This window comes from Abrus precatorius, unplaced genomic scaffold (assembly GCF_003935025.1).
Source record: "Abrus precatorius isolate BTA unplaced genomic scaffold, Abrus_2018 Scaffold153, whole genome shotgun sequence".
Taxonomy (NCBI): domain Eukaryota; kingdom Viridiplantae; phylum Streptophyta; class Magnoliopsida; order Fabales; family Fabaceae; genus Abrus; species Abrus precatorius.
Window position 1 is genome coordinate 648,378 of NW_020874351.1, and position 16,455 is coordinate 664,832.

Genomic DNA, 16,455 nt, shown 5'->3' on the forward strand with positions numbered 1-16,455 from the left:
ATTTGTTTACTAATTCATTCACATATAGTTGACTATATTAAACTCTTTCAAAGTGCATGGTTCGCAGCTGGTACTTGGTTCTTAATTATAAGTACTTATTATTAATTATACCTTAGTTGTCATTTTCATTTTGAAAATATAATGATGGTTTGAAACATGTTGCCTATTTTGATATCATACACATCGAAAACAACTATATACATGTTGCTGTTATTATATATAGTCGTCCCGTTCTCAACTTCTCATCTACACTTACCATTTTGTAAAAGATTTATATATGAATGTGAAGTTCAGCAAATGTTTCTTTGCTAGAATAAGCCATATCTACCTCCCTAATATGATGATGTGCCTACAACCAAATTAAAATGACGGAAAGGAGGTTACTCTTTTTTGTTTGAAAGTGAAGCATAAGTGCTTTTCATCGTCAATGTTAGGGATGAGAATCCCTCAAACATATATATGTTAGTGGCGACATTAATGTTTGCAATTGACCTTAACATGACCTAAGATTAGTAAACCGGTTAAAGTTTCTTGGAAAGTTTTATTGTCGTATGTGTGTGTGATCATCCTCATAATTTCTCCAGTTAGGAATATTGACATTAATATATACAACACAATACCATCTTATTGTTAAAATAATAATACTACTACACTAACACTGATGATCATTATTTCATCTAATAATATTCTATTATTATGATAAAGGATAAATAACTAATAATAATAATTTTTTATTAAATTTTATGGTTCTTTAGTTTTATTTGGTACATAAACGAGTGTTCTTTAATTTTTATGTTTTTCAAAATATTGGGCACCACAACTTTCATTAAGATATGTGTTAATCTATTTTTAAAAAAAATACAAAATAAAGAATGATTTACCCTTCAATATTTTATTTTGTAATTTTTACTTTGACAGCTTAATTTAGGTTTATTACTCCCCGTCAAGATTATTGGGTGGTTGTTTGTTTGTTACCATGATCAGGGTAAGTGTGATTTCGATCCATTGGTTTTGGAGATAAAAAAGGGATGAAAAGATGACATGACTCTCACTTAGACCATCTTTAATGATGTTACTTGGTCAAATTACTAAATTTTTATTCAAATCTTACAATATACATCACATATTTTTTAATCTTTTAAATTGATCAAATAACTTTTATTTCCAATAGTTTAATTTTTATAAGTTTATTAAATATGTTTCGTAAATTGTCCCACATTTTTTCATGTCATTTTGACATTATTTCTTTCTTGTATTTGATCAACGTTACTGAATGGTATCAATTCAATGTTGAAAACCCATTTTTATTTCATTTTTCTAACTTTTTTAACCCACGACAGTAGCATGCATAGAACCTTTTTAAATTTGCAAAATTCATGCCTTCATCCATCTACCCTTTCGTTTTTTCTCTTAATTTTCTAGCAAAGTTCACATTTTCTCGTCATCTCTTCCATATTGAACTCACTCTCTTCATTTTGTTGGTCAGGCCTGATTTTTTATTTTTATTTTTATTTAAGCAAAAGAGTATGCTATCTTGGAGACAATTCTATTTTAGGACTAATTGAGATTTTTGTGCCACCTATAAATAATGATACGACAAATTATTATTCCATCACTATATAACAAAAAAAAAATAATGATAAAGATTAAACACACAAATATCTATACTACATTTATGTAAAATTATCATTTTCTTATTATACTTCAACAATATCGCACTCCTAATAACTTCAAATATTTTGTTTGTTATTTTTAATATGAAGATTGAATCTAATATAAAAAAGGTACCTAATAATTAAACAAGAATATTAAGCTTAAATATATTTTTGTGTAATTTTTTATTATAATTCTTATAAAAGTTTTTATTTTAAATTTTGACGAATTAAAATGAATAATTTTTTTATAAAAACAATAGCAAGAAAAGAATTTAAACCTTATAAAGTATAAAATAAAGGGGGCAACAACCTGCATGGGACATCCAGTTTATGTTAGACCAGGCTATGTGAAAGCAAAATTGGATTAAAATTTTCAGAATCTATCCTACACAATATATCGGATATTTTTAGCAATAAATAAGCTTTTTATTTTGTTTTCTTTTTACATCATTTTTTTTAATCACATCACTCCTTTTCAAAAAAACAATTAAAAATATGTTAATTATTTGAAAAATTAAATTTAAAGATCAGAAAAGAGGAAGCATGATGCTAAAAGCAACTACTACCACATTCCAAGAAAAACAACATCCCCTTTTCCCAAAAATCTATGCACGAAAAACACTAGCCACAATTTTTTGTTCAATAATTAGGGCCACAGTACGGCCCAAGAAAGCTGTGGCAGTGTGGCCCAATTTGTCTGCCCTTTCCTTCAGCAGAAAAACAAATGGATTTGGTAGAACGTTTTATTGATTAGGGTTTCTATTTGTTTGGAGTGAATCGTTTGTTTGTATCAGTTGCCTCAGAGTGACACACAGAGCAATGGAAGCAATCACGGAGGGAGTGAACAACATCAACATTTCCGATTCTTTCAAGAAGAATCGCATTCAGGTCTCCAACACCAAAAAGCCCCTCTTTTTCTACGTTAATCTCGCTAAGGTAATCTTCAAAATCATTTCCCTTTCCATATTCAAGTTTCAAACTTGTGAAATTGTTCAGTTATGGGTCATCTTTAATTATTGCGTATACCTTCAATTTTGTTTAATTTTTTGTTACTTTGTTTTGTCGCATTATTGTTATTTATTTATTTATTGCAGAGGTATATGCAGCAGCATAATGAGGTTGAGCTCTCAGCACTAGGAATGGGTATCGCATCTTGGAACTAAATCCCTTTTCTTCTTTTTGTTTTTGCGCATTTTGTAATGGGGACTTTCCCCTTTAATCGTTGAGTTTTTTTAATTTAATTATTTCATGGATCACTTTAATTATGTTAATTAAAAATTGTAATAAACTGAAGAATAGTATATATTGGAACTATATTGAACTGTAGAATGTAGATGCTGCCTTTGATACGAATGTTGCATGTTGCGTGTTGCATATTGCATATTGCATATCAGTCTTCGTAAACATGATTTTCTTATAGGTAGTCTCTGTAAATGTTTTAAGGCCTTGGCCAGTTGAACAGGTGGTTAAGGTGTTATTTAGGTTTCTTTCGCTGCCTCTGTGACTCTGTCTTCCCTGAACATGGACAGAGTAAAGCTAGGTATACTCTTATTGTATTAGTCTGTTAGGATCTAGCATATTTATTGAAAAGGAAAAAAGAAATTCTGCTTCTGCCAATGATATAATATGTAAAAGAAATTGAGATTTGTGAACAAATAACATAACTTGTGCATTTAAGAAGCCATTTGAGATCTGATTCTGATAGGAAAACAGCTCCTGTCTATAAAATTTTATTTTGTATTGATGATGAAATTTAAACTCCCCTTGCAGTTTTAATCTGGGGTTTAAGTTTATTACATATACATTTCATGATTTATAGATTCATTCCGTTGAAGTTTGATAATGGCCAACCTATTTTCTTGGTGATATTTGTCCTATTTCTGATATCCTTTTTTTTTTATTGTCACAGCTATCGCTACAGTGGTTACTGTAGCTGAAATATTGAAAAATAATGGGCTTGCTGTTGAAAAGAGTGAGATTTTACGTTCTCTTTTTGAGTGAATTGTCTCCCTTTCGCCGCTCTCAAATTCTTGAACAATCAAATTTGATTCATGATGGAATCTTTTTTGTAGAAATCATGACATCAACAGTTGACATCAAAGATGATTCTAGAGGTAGACCAGTCCAAAAGGCCAAGGTAAGGATGAAACCACAATTCTTGCTGACTTTAGAATATGTATTTTATTAATCATTCCAACTTATGGCTTTGGATTCTGCTTTATGACTTACCTTGTAAGTACTACATGTTTGTATCATGTTTTAGATTGAAATATTATTGGGGAAGACTGCGAATTTCGATGAGCTGATGGCTGCCGCAGCTGCGGAGGAAGGTGAAAATGGAGATGTTGAGGAGCACACCGCATGAAGTTTATCAAAATTACACCTGTCTCGGGTGAAGATATGTACTCTTTAATGAATTGCATTTGTGTTATTAGTAGGTAGTGGACAAGCACAGAATTCATTATAGAGTGATCTGGTATGTTGAACTATGTAATTCCTTCATTTCTTTCCCATATAAATAGAGTTTTTTTGTGTGTTCACCTATGCTGGGTTCGGTTGGTCGTTTTTCATTGGAAAGGGTGGATTGGCACATTTAACTACTAAATTTTGAACTAGTTTTGGGATAATACAGCTCATAATATCAAATATTTACTGATCATAAACATTGCTAACTACGTACGAAGCCTTTGGTTTTGTGAATTTATTAGCTCAATATGGATCTTGCCAATGAGAAATATATGGACGGCAAAAGATCCATGATTTGTGGGGATTTTATTTGGCTCTCTTACATTTGAGGACCTAAATGCCTTTATGGTCTATGGTCCTAATAGTAGGAGGCATACTAAAATTAAAAGTTCTTTGAATATAAATGAAGATATTCATTGCATTTCGTATTCAAAATATTACTAGATTTTTAAAGCGATCAAATGGAAAAAGCGGAAGTAATTTGATAAAATAAATCAGCAATGGCTGTATATGTTTTAAGCCATTAACAATCATGTCATACTAGTTTTGTTTAACACAATTCCTAATACATTGTTTTGGCGTGTAGCTATCCACAATCGATTCCTATTTAAAGTTAGACCGTCAATTTTATGAAAAAACCAATTTCGAGACACATTTACTGACAACAATAATTTTTGCTCTGAGAGGAATCAATATTGTCGCATAATTGTTGTCAAGTCTCTCTTGAATGGTCACAAAAGGCCTGTTTGTCCACAGCGAATAATTGATTTTGCATGAAGTTAGAAAAAGTGTTATTATTCAATGTACTACATCTTAATGTCTGTGAAACACATTTTTAGTCGTTAACTTTACAACAGGATTGCTAATACAGAGACACGAACATGTCCGTACTATTTTTTTTCAACACTAAATTTGATTAACTAGAAGTCATGAGCTATCAACTAAAATGTTATGTCAAACTGACTAATTATTGTTACAAGAAGCCATTTATTATTATTATTATTAAGGCCATCCCTATTTTGCAAATAAGGACCGTGTAGGACACGGACGTTAATCTTGCTCAAAAGGGTGTTGTTTTTTAGGCATTGATCAAATAACTAATAAATATTTTTAGTATTTTACTAAAAAAATTATGATAAAAATACATATTATAATATTATAAATACTTTCTGATAAATTATTTTTGTATTTAATTTCTTAATACTATTGACAATTAAATTTTATTAAAAGGAGTAGAGAGATTAAAAAAACTTCAAAATAAATTATCAAAAGAGATTTGATTATAAAAGCATTTTTAAAAATTTAATTTTTTACTGAGTTGACTGGTGATTCATGTAATCTATTTTACTTATTGAAATAAAACTTAATTATTGTTTGCATACAATTTTTATTCAAATTCATTGCAATGTACAAAACTAAAAAGTATAGCGACCAAAAGAGTTGTATTTTATTTGGAAAAAAAAACAAAACAGAAGACCCAAATGTAATATGCTGCATACAGCGAAGCGATTTTTCACCGACATTCCATCGTCGTCGCAATCGTAGAGACAAACCGTTCTGTGATCAAATGGTCGTTTTTTCTGTGAAACCCTTATTCAGCCTTCTTGTCATCTCACTCTCACTTGTTCTCGTTCTCGCATTGCTATTCACTCCTTCACGTTTCTCCCAAAGTCAAATTTCTGGGGAACCCTCACTGTATGTTAACAATTTTCAATTCCCTTCTTTTCTAAGGATTGAATCTGCTAAAAAGTTTTGAACTTGGCAACTAGGCATTTTGAATATGGAATTTAGCATCTTGGGCAGTGACGTTTTTGGTTTTTGTTGCTGATCTCTGAAATGTGTTGTTCAGAGGGGAGGTGGATATATGGAGTGTTCGGAGACTCGTGGAATGGAAACCTTGCAATTGGTGGCTACAAGGTCACCTAACAGGTACTTTTCTCTTAATCATTTGATTCAGCTTTGGAGTGTAAAATTATGTTCTCTTGAATGAACTTTCGTGATTACTAGATTCATTTAGTGAAAATGAGTTCGGGATTGGTTTTTGCATTCATTTAGTAAGTCAGAGTCTCATAGGAAATAGTGATTAAACTTTATGAAATTACTTGAAATAACTCTACTTGTTTTGAATAATTGTAAGTTAGGACATAGGCTTGGTTTTTCATTGTATTGGAACTTGGAATTGGCAATGGATAGGATCAAATTGTTGAGGGTGAGGGTTGCTGATTGGCTTTTTATTTTCTGAATCAACCTTAATTGGCTTTCATTGCAGACAATTGCTTTCCTTTTTTTGTTTGTTGTTGAAATGGTGCAGCTCTACCATTAGAAACCAATGGATATATCAGAGTTGATTGCTATGGAGGCCTGAATCAGATGCGAAGAGATGTGAGTGCTTGAAGAAAATGTTCAATACTGTTTTGCTGCATTCTTAAAATTGAGATAAAATCTACAATGGTTGTTGCAGTTCTGTGATGGTGTGGGCGTTGCTCGACTCTTAAATGCAACCCTTGTCCTGCCAAAGTTTGAAGTGGCTGCATATTGGAATGAAACAAGGCAATTTTCCTTTCCATTTCTGTGGAACTGTTCTAATTGTAATATTTTATTAGAAATTTTCTTTATTGGTTGGTTAGTAAATTTTGTTGTTCTATCATCTGATCTATCTTATTCCAAGTTTCGATGTTCCACTTGCCTTAGTCCTGCTAAAATTACTTCTGAATACTCGATTCAAATTATAGTGGTTTTGCAGATGTATATGATGTAGACTATTTCATTCAACAAATGAATGGCTTTGTCAAAGTCGTGAAAGAGATACCACCAGAGATTGCATCAAAAGAACCCGTTCGAGTAGACTGTAGCAAACGAAAGGGGCAATTTGATTATGTTGAAAGTGTTCTTCCATCTTTGTTAAAGCACAAATACATTTCCATCACACCAGCAATGTCTCAAAGAAGAGACAGGTATGATTATGCATCTCACCTCCATCAATTGCGACGTGTTAACTGTCTCTTTCTTAGTTGAGACTGGATATTAATTGCTTTTAAAATATAAACATCTTGGATATCGTTGATTGAAATAATTTCATACTGAATAATTTGCTTCCAATTTATTTTTCTTTTCCCTTTCTCTGTATTTTGAGGAGGATTTACCTCATTATGTCAATCTTATAATGAGTAAATTCTTAGCATTTTTAGTATAACTTTTTACAAGCAAAATTATTTGTGACAGCATTTGTCTTCATCCATTGTCAAAGTTGTCAACATGATATATTGATATATATTATCTACTATTGCTATGAGCTTTTCCTTGAAGCTTGATCCACTTAATACTGGTGAGAATAATTCATTTGAGTTGCAATTGATACAATCAACTTCAGTCGTCATGAAGCTAGCTATAGCTTAAATTAGAGAATAAGATAGAAGGAATGCCATTCAGTAATCCAGAATGAATAAACTGCTATGGAAAATGGGAGCTATAAGATTATTTTGCTTGAACCTCCCCCCTCCCCCCTCCCCCCTCCCCCTCTTTATTTTTCAGTTATAATTGAGTTTGGTTGTTCTTTGACTTCCTTCTACCGTTGCAGAAACCCTTTGTATGCAAAAGCTGCTCTCTGTCAAGCTTGTTACAAGGCATTACGTCTCACCAGATCCTTGGAAATGAAAGCCTCTCAGCTCCTTGATGCAATACCTAAACCGTTTTTGTCTCTTCATCTTCGTTTTGAGCCAGACATGGTTGCATACAGCCAGTGCGAGTACCCAGGGCTTTCTCCTGCTTCCATCAAAGCCATAGAAGCCGCACAGGTGGACAGAAAACCATGGACTGGAGAATTGGCCCGCATTTGGAGACAACGGGGGAAATGTCCCCTTACACCTAATGAGACAACTTTAATACTTCAATCTCTTTCCATCTCACCAACCACAAATATATACTTGGCAGCTGGAGATGGTCTGATGGAAATTGAAGGGTTGACAGATACTTACACTAACATATTTACCAAGTCTAGCCTTCTCAGTGGGGAAGACTTCACAAGCATGCATGGCAATACAAAAGCTGCTTTGGATTATTATGTGTCTATTAACAGTGATTCATATATAGCTACATATTTTGGGAACATGGATAAGATGGTTGCAGCAATGAGAGCTTTCAAAGGTTTGTACAGAACACTATTTTTGAGCAGAAAAGGTTTTGCAGAATTAACCTCACAGGGTCTTGAGGGAAAGGAGTTGATGCAAGCCCTATGGAAGCTTCACAGAGATGATTTTGCCATGGGAAGAGGCTCTGCTCTACCCGAGTGTTTTTGCGAATTCAAGTTGTGATTTTGGGTCTGGGATTCATCACTTTTTACTTCTGGCATTATGCTGCATATGAAGTGCTAGTGTGTCACTTTTCAGAAAGGCACCCCTTAGCTTCTGTCAGCTTGTTTTTTCGTTTGTATTGATGTTATGTTTTATTTATTTATTAAACACTCTCACTAATGAATTTTTGGCACAATTAGTGTATGGACAGTAGTGGGCATACAATTATAAATACCCATCGTGTTATTGATCAAGTGGGCACACATGATCATTTCAAGTGCATGCATGTCTCTGAATGCCCTATTTTAGCTTCGTGGTTTTGCGTTTTCATGCTTTAGAATTTTCTTTCGTGTTCTTTGTTTAACTTAGAAATTACTAAATTCATTTATTTAAGCATTCTTTATCTGCCACCATTATACTTCATAACAAGATACCTGAAATTATGCTAAATATTTGAAGTATATACAAATGATTAGCAATTAAATATGACTTAAAAGAGGAATTTCTTTTAAAGTTTTTTCTTGATGTTAACTAACTATCCATTCTTTTTAAAACGTTGATATACTCTCTCGGCCTTATCTTTTGGGAAAAAAAACATATGTTAGCAAAATACAATTTCAATTTGTTAAAATATATTTTTTTAAAATAGTTTGATGACATATATCGGTCTCAAAGATAAGACACTCACTCTTAAATACGCATCATATGGTTTACCACTTTCACCATAACACCAATCACTTAGGCATATTTAGCTGCTAATTGCTTAATTAACTTCACTGTGATAACGAAAGTTGTTTCCCCGTCTTCCATTCGGCTGCAAGTGACTCAAGCCTTCAATTTTGTTGATAGAAACAGAGTATGAATGAGTAATCCATTCTGGTTAAGATGACACTAGAAGAGAAGGATGGGGAACCTTGAAGAAAGCTTGCTCGTCACAATGTTTGATTATATACACCAAGAAGATATGACCCATCCCTCGATTCCCAAAATACAACTTACAACATATGCACCCGCTTTGTGTGTTGGGCCATTTGATTTGGCGGGTGATGGTTCCCAAACAGGAGAATCGTGACGTTAAAAAGCTGGCAACTCTTGAAAGTGTAATAGTTTTTTTTTTTTTTTTGTTCTTTCTTCATTTTCCATTAAGATCGAGGGGAATAAGTTATCGCTAAGCGTATAGGGTCTAGATATTTCAAAATTAATAGAAAACCATACGAAATTATATATAGACATGAATTTGCCAACAAGTCCAGAGAGCATATATTAGGAAAATGACAAGTTTTCCATTTTTCATGACAAACTTTGTGATGTTAACCGTCGCTTATAATGACTTTTCCGTCCTCTATCATCAACAACCGGAAATATCAGCAAATTTATTGGCCTAGGATATTAAATAAGAAAAACTCAAGTTAATCCCTTCAAATACTTCCGTTCTTGTTTACCTATCCAAAAAAATTCAAGACAAAATTGTTAACTTTTTTAATAAACAAAATATTTACATTTATTGGATATTTCTAACAATAATCAATCTCTTTAATCTATTTTTTTTTTCTCTCTAAAAATAAATATAATCAAAGGCAATATATAAATTTCATCAATTACTGAGCTCTGTAAATTCTATCCTGTTATGAGTACTGAAAAGTGTTCTGCGAGGGTATCTTTCTAACATTTCTCTTCCTCTCAATCACCCCTAACCTAGCAATGGCATATCAAAAACCGATGAATAGAATTACACCAAACTCTAACAACAAATACTTGCAGTCGCAACATCACCATAAAAACACCATCCCTCGACTCTAAAAAACAACACAAAGCGATATTGCCAACCACAGTAGTGCCTCAAAAGAACAGTGATATCTAATCTGGCCCAGAAATTCAATCATAAATAATCGATGTGGGTGCGAGAGCGGGGAGAGGGGGCGGGGTGGTTAAATTCGTTCAATTCAACTTATAAAACAGCACGAATAATTATAGCAAGTGCCACTACTGAAAATGTTCAACGAATAGATGATTAACAATACATTTATAAGCTACGCTGACTCTATTTCGCATTTCTACATCTGAATAAAACGCGGATACAGGAGCATAAAAAAAAGTTGAATTACTGATACATCTCCTCAGTCTCACAGGGAGTCATTCAAATTGGCCAATATTCCGTACAATTTAAAGAATAACATCGTTGGTTAAATAGTGTGCCGAAACTCTCAAATTGATGAAATGCCGACTAATCCATCCCCGACAGCAATAAATCATTCGCATTCCACCTCCTAATTGTCTCGTAACTTCATCAGTTTGGCACTGCAAAAAATAAAAATGATGTTACATTTATATGACCTAGTTACAAACCTACTCGATAACAAAAAGAAAAATTTGTTTGGTAAATAATGTTACGCATAAAAAGAAGAAAACGGAATGGAACATAATAGACCGGAACTGGACCAATGAGGTCTGCATTCTGTTTGGTAAATTTAGAACTGAACAGGACCACGTGTTTTGTTTTGCATTTGACAATTTTTATTTAAAACATTAGTATCTTAAAGTTTTTTAGTTCATACAAGAATTGTTAAAGCATTTATTAAGATAAAAACTTTGGATGGATTATTTTAATTTATAAAATACATTTTATAAATTATTCCAAAAGAATTATCATATAATAATCAAATTTGAGAATTTCCCATCTGAGAATGAAAACAATAATAACTGTATAAGCCAATGGATAATCATAAGAAAAACACATTAATAATTATGAAACAGTTGTCAGGAGATATCAACAAAACTAACTGAAAGGTGTGAAACAAAATAACTAACGAAGAGCCTGAAAAAAATAAGAAGCTTATTAACTTGATGGAACCTCAAAATTTATTTCAGGGGATAACTAGGAATTTTGAATCATCAAAAATGTCTTCGTTGGCCCAGAATTGATATGGTTAAGTGATGGAGCAGTAATGGGTGATCGATATGTAAAAATATTTTAGTTTTATTTTTGCTAATGAGAAATAGATAATAAAGTCGAAACAAAATGTCCCAATTGTTAATTCTTATGCCTCATTGTGTTCGATTTTAAAACTAATACCAAACATAAGAGTAGAACTCGTATTATGTTGTGTTCTGACCTGTCTACCAAATGCTACTTCAGAGTTAATCAACTCAGAACCTGCTCTGCTTTAGACTCAAGTCTCAAATCAGAGTGTTTGAGAAAGTACTACTATATGCAAACATCAAACTTCTAATTCTGATAAACTTTGTGCATCTACTCAAATATGATTTAAGTCAAAACTAGTTAAGCATCCAGGAAAATCATCTTACTGTATGTAGAAGTGTCAATTTGTTCAGGAAGCTCCTTTATATCAACCTCAAACCTAGATTGCACCTGAAATCAGAGTTTAGATATTAGTTACTAAAAAACATTGCATGATGAAACATCCGTTTATTCCTCCATCCTCTTCTCAATAACAGCAGCACAAACAAACAACTCCTATATCTCTATGAAAGTGGAACTTAACCTGATTTAGAACTTCGGAGTCTGCGGTAGAGGACACAAATGTAATTGCAAGCCCCTTAGTGCCAAATCTACCAGCCCTTCCCACCTATCAATTCACATGTTGACAAAGCATCCAACAGTGGAAAGAACAGAGATCAATTACAAGCATGTCAGCACACCACAAACCCATGCCAGAAAATATATTTAAGAGAAAATAAATTTTATAATATGGATCCAGCAATTACCCTGTGCAAGTAAGTATCAGCAGAGTCAGGCATGTCATAGTTGATAACTATATTAACACGTTCTATATCAATCCCCCTTCCAACTAAGTCTGTTGCCACAAGAATCCTTTGCTTCCCTTCCTTGAAGCCCTTGTATCGTTTCAATCTGAACAGGGAAATGCATTCTATTGAGAATAAAAAGTTGTGAAACTGCAATTACTAGATAAAAATCAACATCCCTGCAAAAACACACTAAATGTGTAAATTATTCCAAAAGTGATAGGGTGACCTGATCTCACCCACCAAGTAATGCCAAACCAGTCTACCCCACTTGGAATTGACACTTACGAGGACCAGACCAATATTTACCGAGCCAAGGATAGGCACATTTTAACAGTTCTTTACAGGTAAAACAACCCAAAGGTTAAAAAAACTTCAAGCATATAAAAAATCAGCATAAAGCATTAAAAATGCATGAAAACTATGCATATACCACCAATTTCAAAATAATTTGTAAATACCTCTCTTCCTGTGACATAGCAGAATGTATGCAGATTGATGGGAAATTACATTCCACAAGCAACTTGTTCAACTCTGCAGCTCTGCTGACACTTTTGACAAAAATAACAACTTGGTTGAAGTCCAACGCATCAAGAAGATCATTCAATTTACGATTCTTCTCAGACTCTTGCAATTTGATGTAGTGCTGAAAAGGTGACCAATGAACAGAAATAAGCTAATGGACATAATTTGATTCAAAAAATTAACAAGAGGAGGGGAAAATGTTCATAAAACACACCTGGACAAGACCATGAAGAGTCAATTTGGCCTCATCATCCACATAAATTTCCATAGGCTGAACAAAAAAGATCATCAATGAGAGGATAAAGATAACTTTAATTAAAGAAAACAGATATATAGATTTCAGTGATTTTGATTCATAAAACAGTGATTGCAGTAACGTTTAACAAAGGACAAAGAGTTCAAAACTTATTGCAAATATAACTACAGAAAAAACAAAAATGCTTCAAAAAGTTAACGATTTTGATGGAAAAAAGGGCAGCAATGCTATTCACCAATAATAGCAACATCACATTAAGCGGAACAATGAAAACCATCCACCCATATTAAGTAAAAGAAATCACCACATAAATATAATATTACATCTTGCATAAATTTCTTGCAAACAGGTCTGATCTCTTTGCTGAGTGTAGCTGAAAACATCATCACTTGCTTATCATGTGGAGTCAATTTGAAAATCTCTTGGACATCTCTTCTCATATCTGTGGAGGACATACATACAGAAGATATGTTAAGAAATAAAAAATGCAGATGTTGCATAGTTTGAAAATGCAACACCACAAATACACAAATTTACAGAGAGAATGGAGAAAGAGACCAAGTGATTCAAGCATCTTGTCACACTCATCAAGTATAAAATGCCTCACATTCTTTAAACCTAGGTCCTTGTCTCTAGCCAGAGCAAGAATCCTCCCAGGTGTTCCAACAACAATGTGAGGACATTCATTCTTGAGCAATTCTTTGTGAACCTTGATATTGACACCACCATAAAAAACAGCAACCTTTATATCAGGAAGATAAGTGCTGAATCTCTTAAATTCATGGCAAATCTGAACAAATTCAACAAAAAAAGAAGCTTCTGTTAAAGTACACATGCACACAAATGTTATTCAGTTAGTGTTTGGAAACACAAGTAAAACAGTTCAGATATATTATTATATCCAAATTAATGTACGCATACCTGATAGGCAAGTTCTCTTGTGTGGCAAAGAACAAGAGCTGCAACTTGACCAGGAACAGGATCAATTTGCTGAAGAGTTGAAAGAACAAAAACAGCAGTCTTTCCCATTCCAGATTTTGCTTGGCAAATGACATCCATTCCTAAAATTGCTTGAGGGATGCATTCGTGTTGCACTAATGAAGAAGCAAACAAAATTGTAGTGGACGAATCCTCAGTAAGTATATATGATCTGCCAGATCCTTTTAATGTAAAGGTTTACCAACCAATTTTCGTGACGTATTCATAAGCTATTAAGGATTACCTGAAAATTTCAGGGGGAAAAAACATCAGAGAAAATCATAATAATGAAAAGAGACTAGGATAAATAAATAAAATAGTTATCAATTCAAGTTTTGAACAACAGTACATTTTTTAATAGCAGCCGCAATTGTGGTGCTCTCATAGTGGGTGCGATATTAGAGTGAGGCTTTTTTGACAACCCATTTTTGCCATCAAAATAGCAGCATTGGAGAGGGGGTGTTTAGGGACAAAGTTGAGATTTCCCTGTCCTTTTTAAGAATTTAAAAAAGCCACAATTGGATTGAGTTTCCCATGCTTTTATCTATGGCACAATACTCACACTGTACACCCACCCATTTCCAGCACTATTTCTCGCAACAATTACATTCCATTTTGTTTTCTACTTTGAACCCTGAATACCTCCACTCTGAACGCTCAACCTCCTCTGTTCTTTTCTCTTAGAAACACCCATTCTCACTTTTTAAGATAAGGCTTGAAATTTGAACTCTGAATCTGCACTGAACACCCCACTTAGTAGAATACAGCTTTGTTGTTGTTTAAGATGCATTTGAAACATGAATATGTTGTGAATTTTGTTCGTTTCCTTGAGTTTTATTGTTGTTTACTGGTATGTTTTGCTTAAAACCTATGACCCTTTATTGTATAAATATGTCATGAAGGTTGAGTATTTTTTTTAAAAATTTAGCATTTATATGTATAAATTATTTTAAAATTTGGAACATCATCCATCAATATCGCTATACAGTTTTTAGGGTAGCAGCTACACACTACTATCCAAGATTTTTGATAAATAATGAGATAAACAAGCAAGAAATTCTCCAGTAGATGAATATGATAAGATGAATAAATGTGTCTGGAATCTGGATTAACTTCTGAGATCAAAAAAGCCTTTTATGATAACTCCGAAAAAAGATTTCAAGGAAAAAGAGGCAATTATTTCCTCCCAAGAAACCAAACAAGCATGCCCTAAATTGTACAATGATCAGTAAGCCACACCCTAGAAAAATATACACTTGAGACACCAATGAATTCAACATAGCACAAAATATATTGAGAATGGTAACAAAAAGTACAAAATATCAGGATCAATAGCATTGGCAATGGAACCAACTAAGAGCACAGGTAAGCAGGCCATCTAGAATTACTAGAAAGAAAAATACAACTTAATGAACGCCCAACACAAGACAAGTTTATATAAACTATTTGATGATCCATCTATATTAGAGTCATGCAATGACAGTATAGCTAAAACTTGCCTTCGGATGGATGCTCAAACCCCGAATCTACAATGGCTCGAAGAAGCTCTGGTTTCAACAGGAAGTCTCTAAATCCCGAACTATGGATCCCAACATAACCCCTGCACCACAAAATTTATACACAATATGAGTAAAGGGGTAACATCTAAGTTTCCCTATAAAACCCAATCAAATAAATATTTAATTACAAAGAGTTGCATTGATATGTCACAAGAATCTTAAAGCCAAACATTAATAAACATGTAGAAATAGCATACAAGACCCTCTCCAATACGCATGATATAGAACAATTTTTATCAGAATTCAGCACCACAAAAGCAAGCCCATGAAGCACAAACATACTATATCCTACTAACTTTAACCTTTATAGCTATACGTGGTATCACAACCTAATTTACGAATTTTATGAATTAGCATTCTCATAGCAACATATTTTGATTTTATTTTTTTTACTTTCTAAAATAAGTGGATAAGATAAAGGATATGGAAACTAACTTCTTGCCAGCTTCAGCAGCGGGTTTTGCAGAATCGGGGGCCTTTTCATCTTCTTCTTCGTAGTCGATGAGCTCTTCCTCGTAAGCCTCTGTGTCCTTCAATTCACCCATTCTACTTCTGTTGGTTAGGGTTAGAGTCTTCAGTTTCAGTTCGAGAGAATCATAGAGAGTGAATTGAATTGGTTTAACAGAGAGAGAGAGAGAGAGAGTATATAGTAGCTGACCTTAGATCACGCGAACAATTTAGAGGCTTCTTCAAAATGAAAAGTAAACCCTAGATCTGGTTTTGGGTTTAAGGCAGAGAAACAGTGAGAAACGGCTTCAGAGCCAATGACTCAGAAGATATAGTGCGTTCAACTCTTGAATAGACCAAATTGCCCATGCACTTTCCCTGCCGTACGACTTTAGGAACGATAGGTTCAAAAAATAATTATTGAAAAATTTGTTAATCAGTGCCCTTAATGAATAAAAATAAAATTATTTTATTAGAAAATTTAAAAATACTTCTCTCCATTAGTTTAAAGATGT

The 16,455-nt window shown here is 33.2% G+C and overlaps 3 protein-coding genes across 8 annotated transcripts; 2 read left to right on the forward strand and 1 right to left on the reverse strand.

Annotated features, from left to right (window-relative positions):
• Positions 1-2,401: 2,401 nt before the first annotated feature.
• LOC113857204 (uncharacterized protein At2g34160-like) lies at positions 2,402-4,195 on the forward strand. The gene is made up of 5 exons (XM_027489002.1): positions 2,402-2,591; positions 2,750-2,798; positions 3,565-3,627; positions 3,728-3,792; positions 3,919-4,195. Exons 1-5 carry the CDS (start codon positions 2,475-2,477, stop codon positions 4,018-4,020), a joined length of 396 nt encoding a protein of 131 aa, XP_027344803.1. The 5' UTR covers positions 2,402-2,474; the 3' UTR covers positions 4,021-4,195.
• Positions 4,196-5,562: 1,367 nt separating this feature from the next.
• On the forward strand, positions 5,563-8,659 carry LOC113857194 (O-fucosyltransferase 13). Of its 2 annotated transcripts, none has more exons than XM_027488982.1 (6): positions 5,563-5,816; positions 5,971-6,050; positions 6,433-6,503; positions 6,583-6,671; positions 6,854-7,075; positions 7,699-8,542. In XM_027488982.1, exons 1-6 carry the CDS (start codon positions 5,689-5,691, stop codon positions 8,429-8,431), a joined length of 1,323 nt encoding a protein of 440 aa, XP_027344783.1. In that variant the 5' UTR covers positions 5,563-5,688; the 3' UTR covers positions 8,432-8,542. The 2 variants fall into 2 exon arrangements, with proteins under 2 accessions (XP_027344783.1, XP_027344784.1); XM_027488983.1 differs by having other exon boundaries at positions 5,564-5,816; positions 6,391-6,503; positions 7,699-8,659.
• An 891-nt stretch (positions 8,660-9,550) lies between these two features.
• On the reverse strand, positions 9,551-16,242 carry LOC113857057 (DEAD-box ATP-dependent RNA helicase 56). 5 transcript variants are annotated; one of them, XM_027488745.1, is made up of 13 exons: positions 16,152-16,242; positions 15,929-16,045; positions 15,434-15,534; positions 14,284-14,669; positions 13,878-14,178; positions 13,515-13,746; positions 13,280-13,398; positions 12,915-12,971; positions 12,637-12,821; positions 12,137-12,281; positions 11,914-11,997; positions 11,717-11,780; positions 10,350-10,708 (listed from the first exon to the last, which is right to left on the reverse strand). In XM_027488745.1, the coding sequence occupies exons 5-13, from the start codon at positions 14,013-14,015 to the stop codon at positions 10,698-10,700; spliced, it is 1,035 nt and encodes a 344-aa protein (XP_027344546.1). In that variant the 5' UTR covers positions 14,016-14,178; positions 14,284-14,669; positions 15,434-15,534; positions 15,929-16,045; positions 16,152-16,242; the 3' UTR covers positions 10,350-10,697. The 5 variants fall into 5 exon arrangements, with proteins under 5 accessions (XP_027344545.1, XP_027344543.1, XP_027344546.1 ...); XM_027488744.1 differs by lacking the exon at positions 14,284-14,669 and having other exon boundaries at positions 9,551-10,708; positions 16,152-16,241; XM_027488742.1 differs by lacking the exon at positions 14,284-14,669 and having other exon boundaries at positions 10,017-10,708; positions 13,878-14,050; positions 16,152-16,240.
• Between the last annotated feature and the right edge of the window lie 213 nt (positions 16,243-16,455).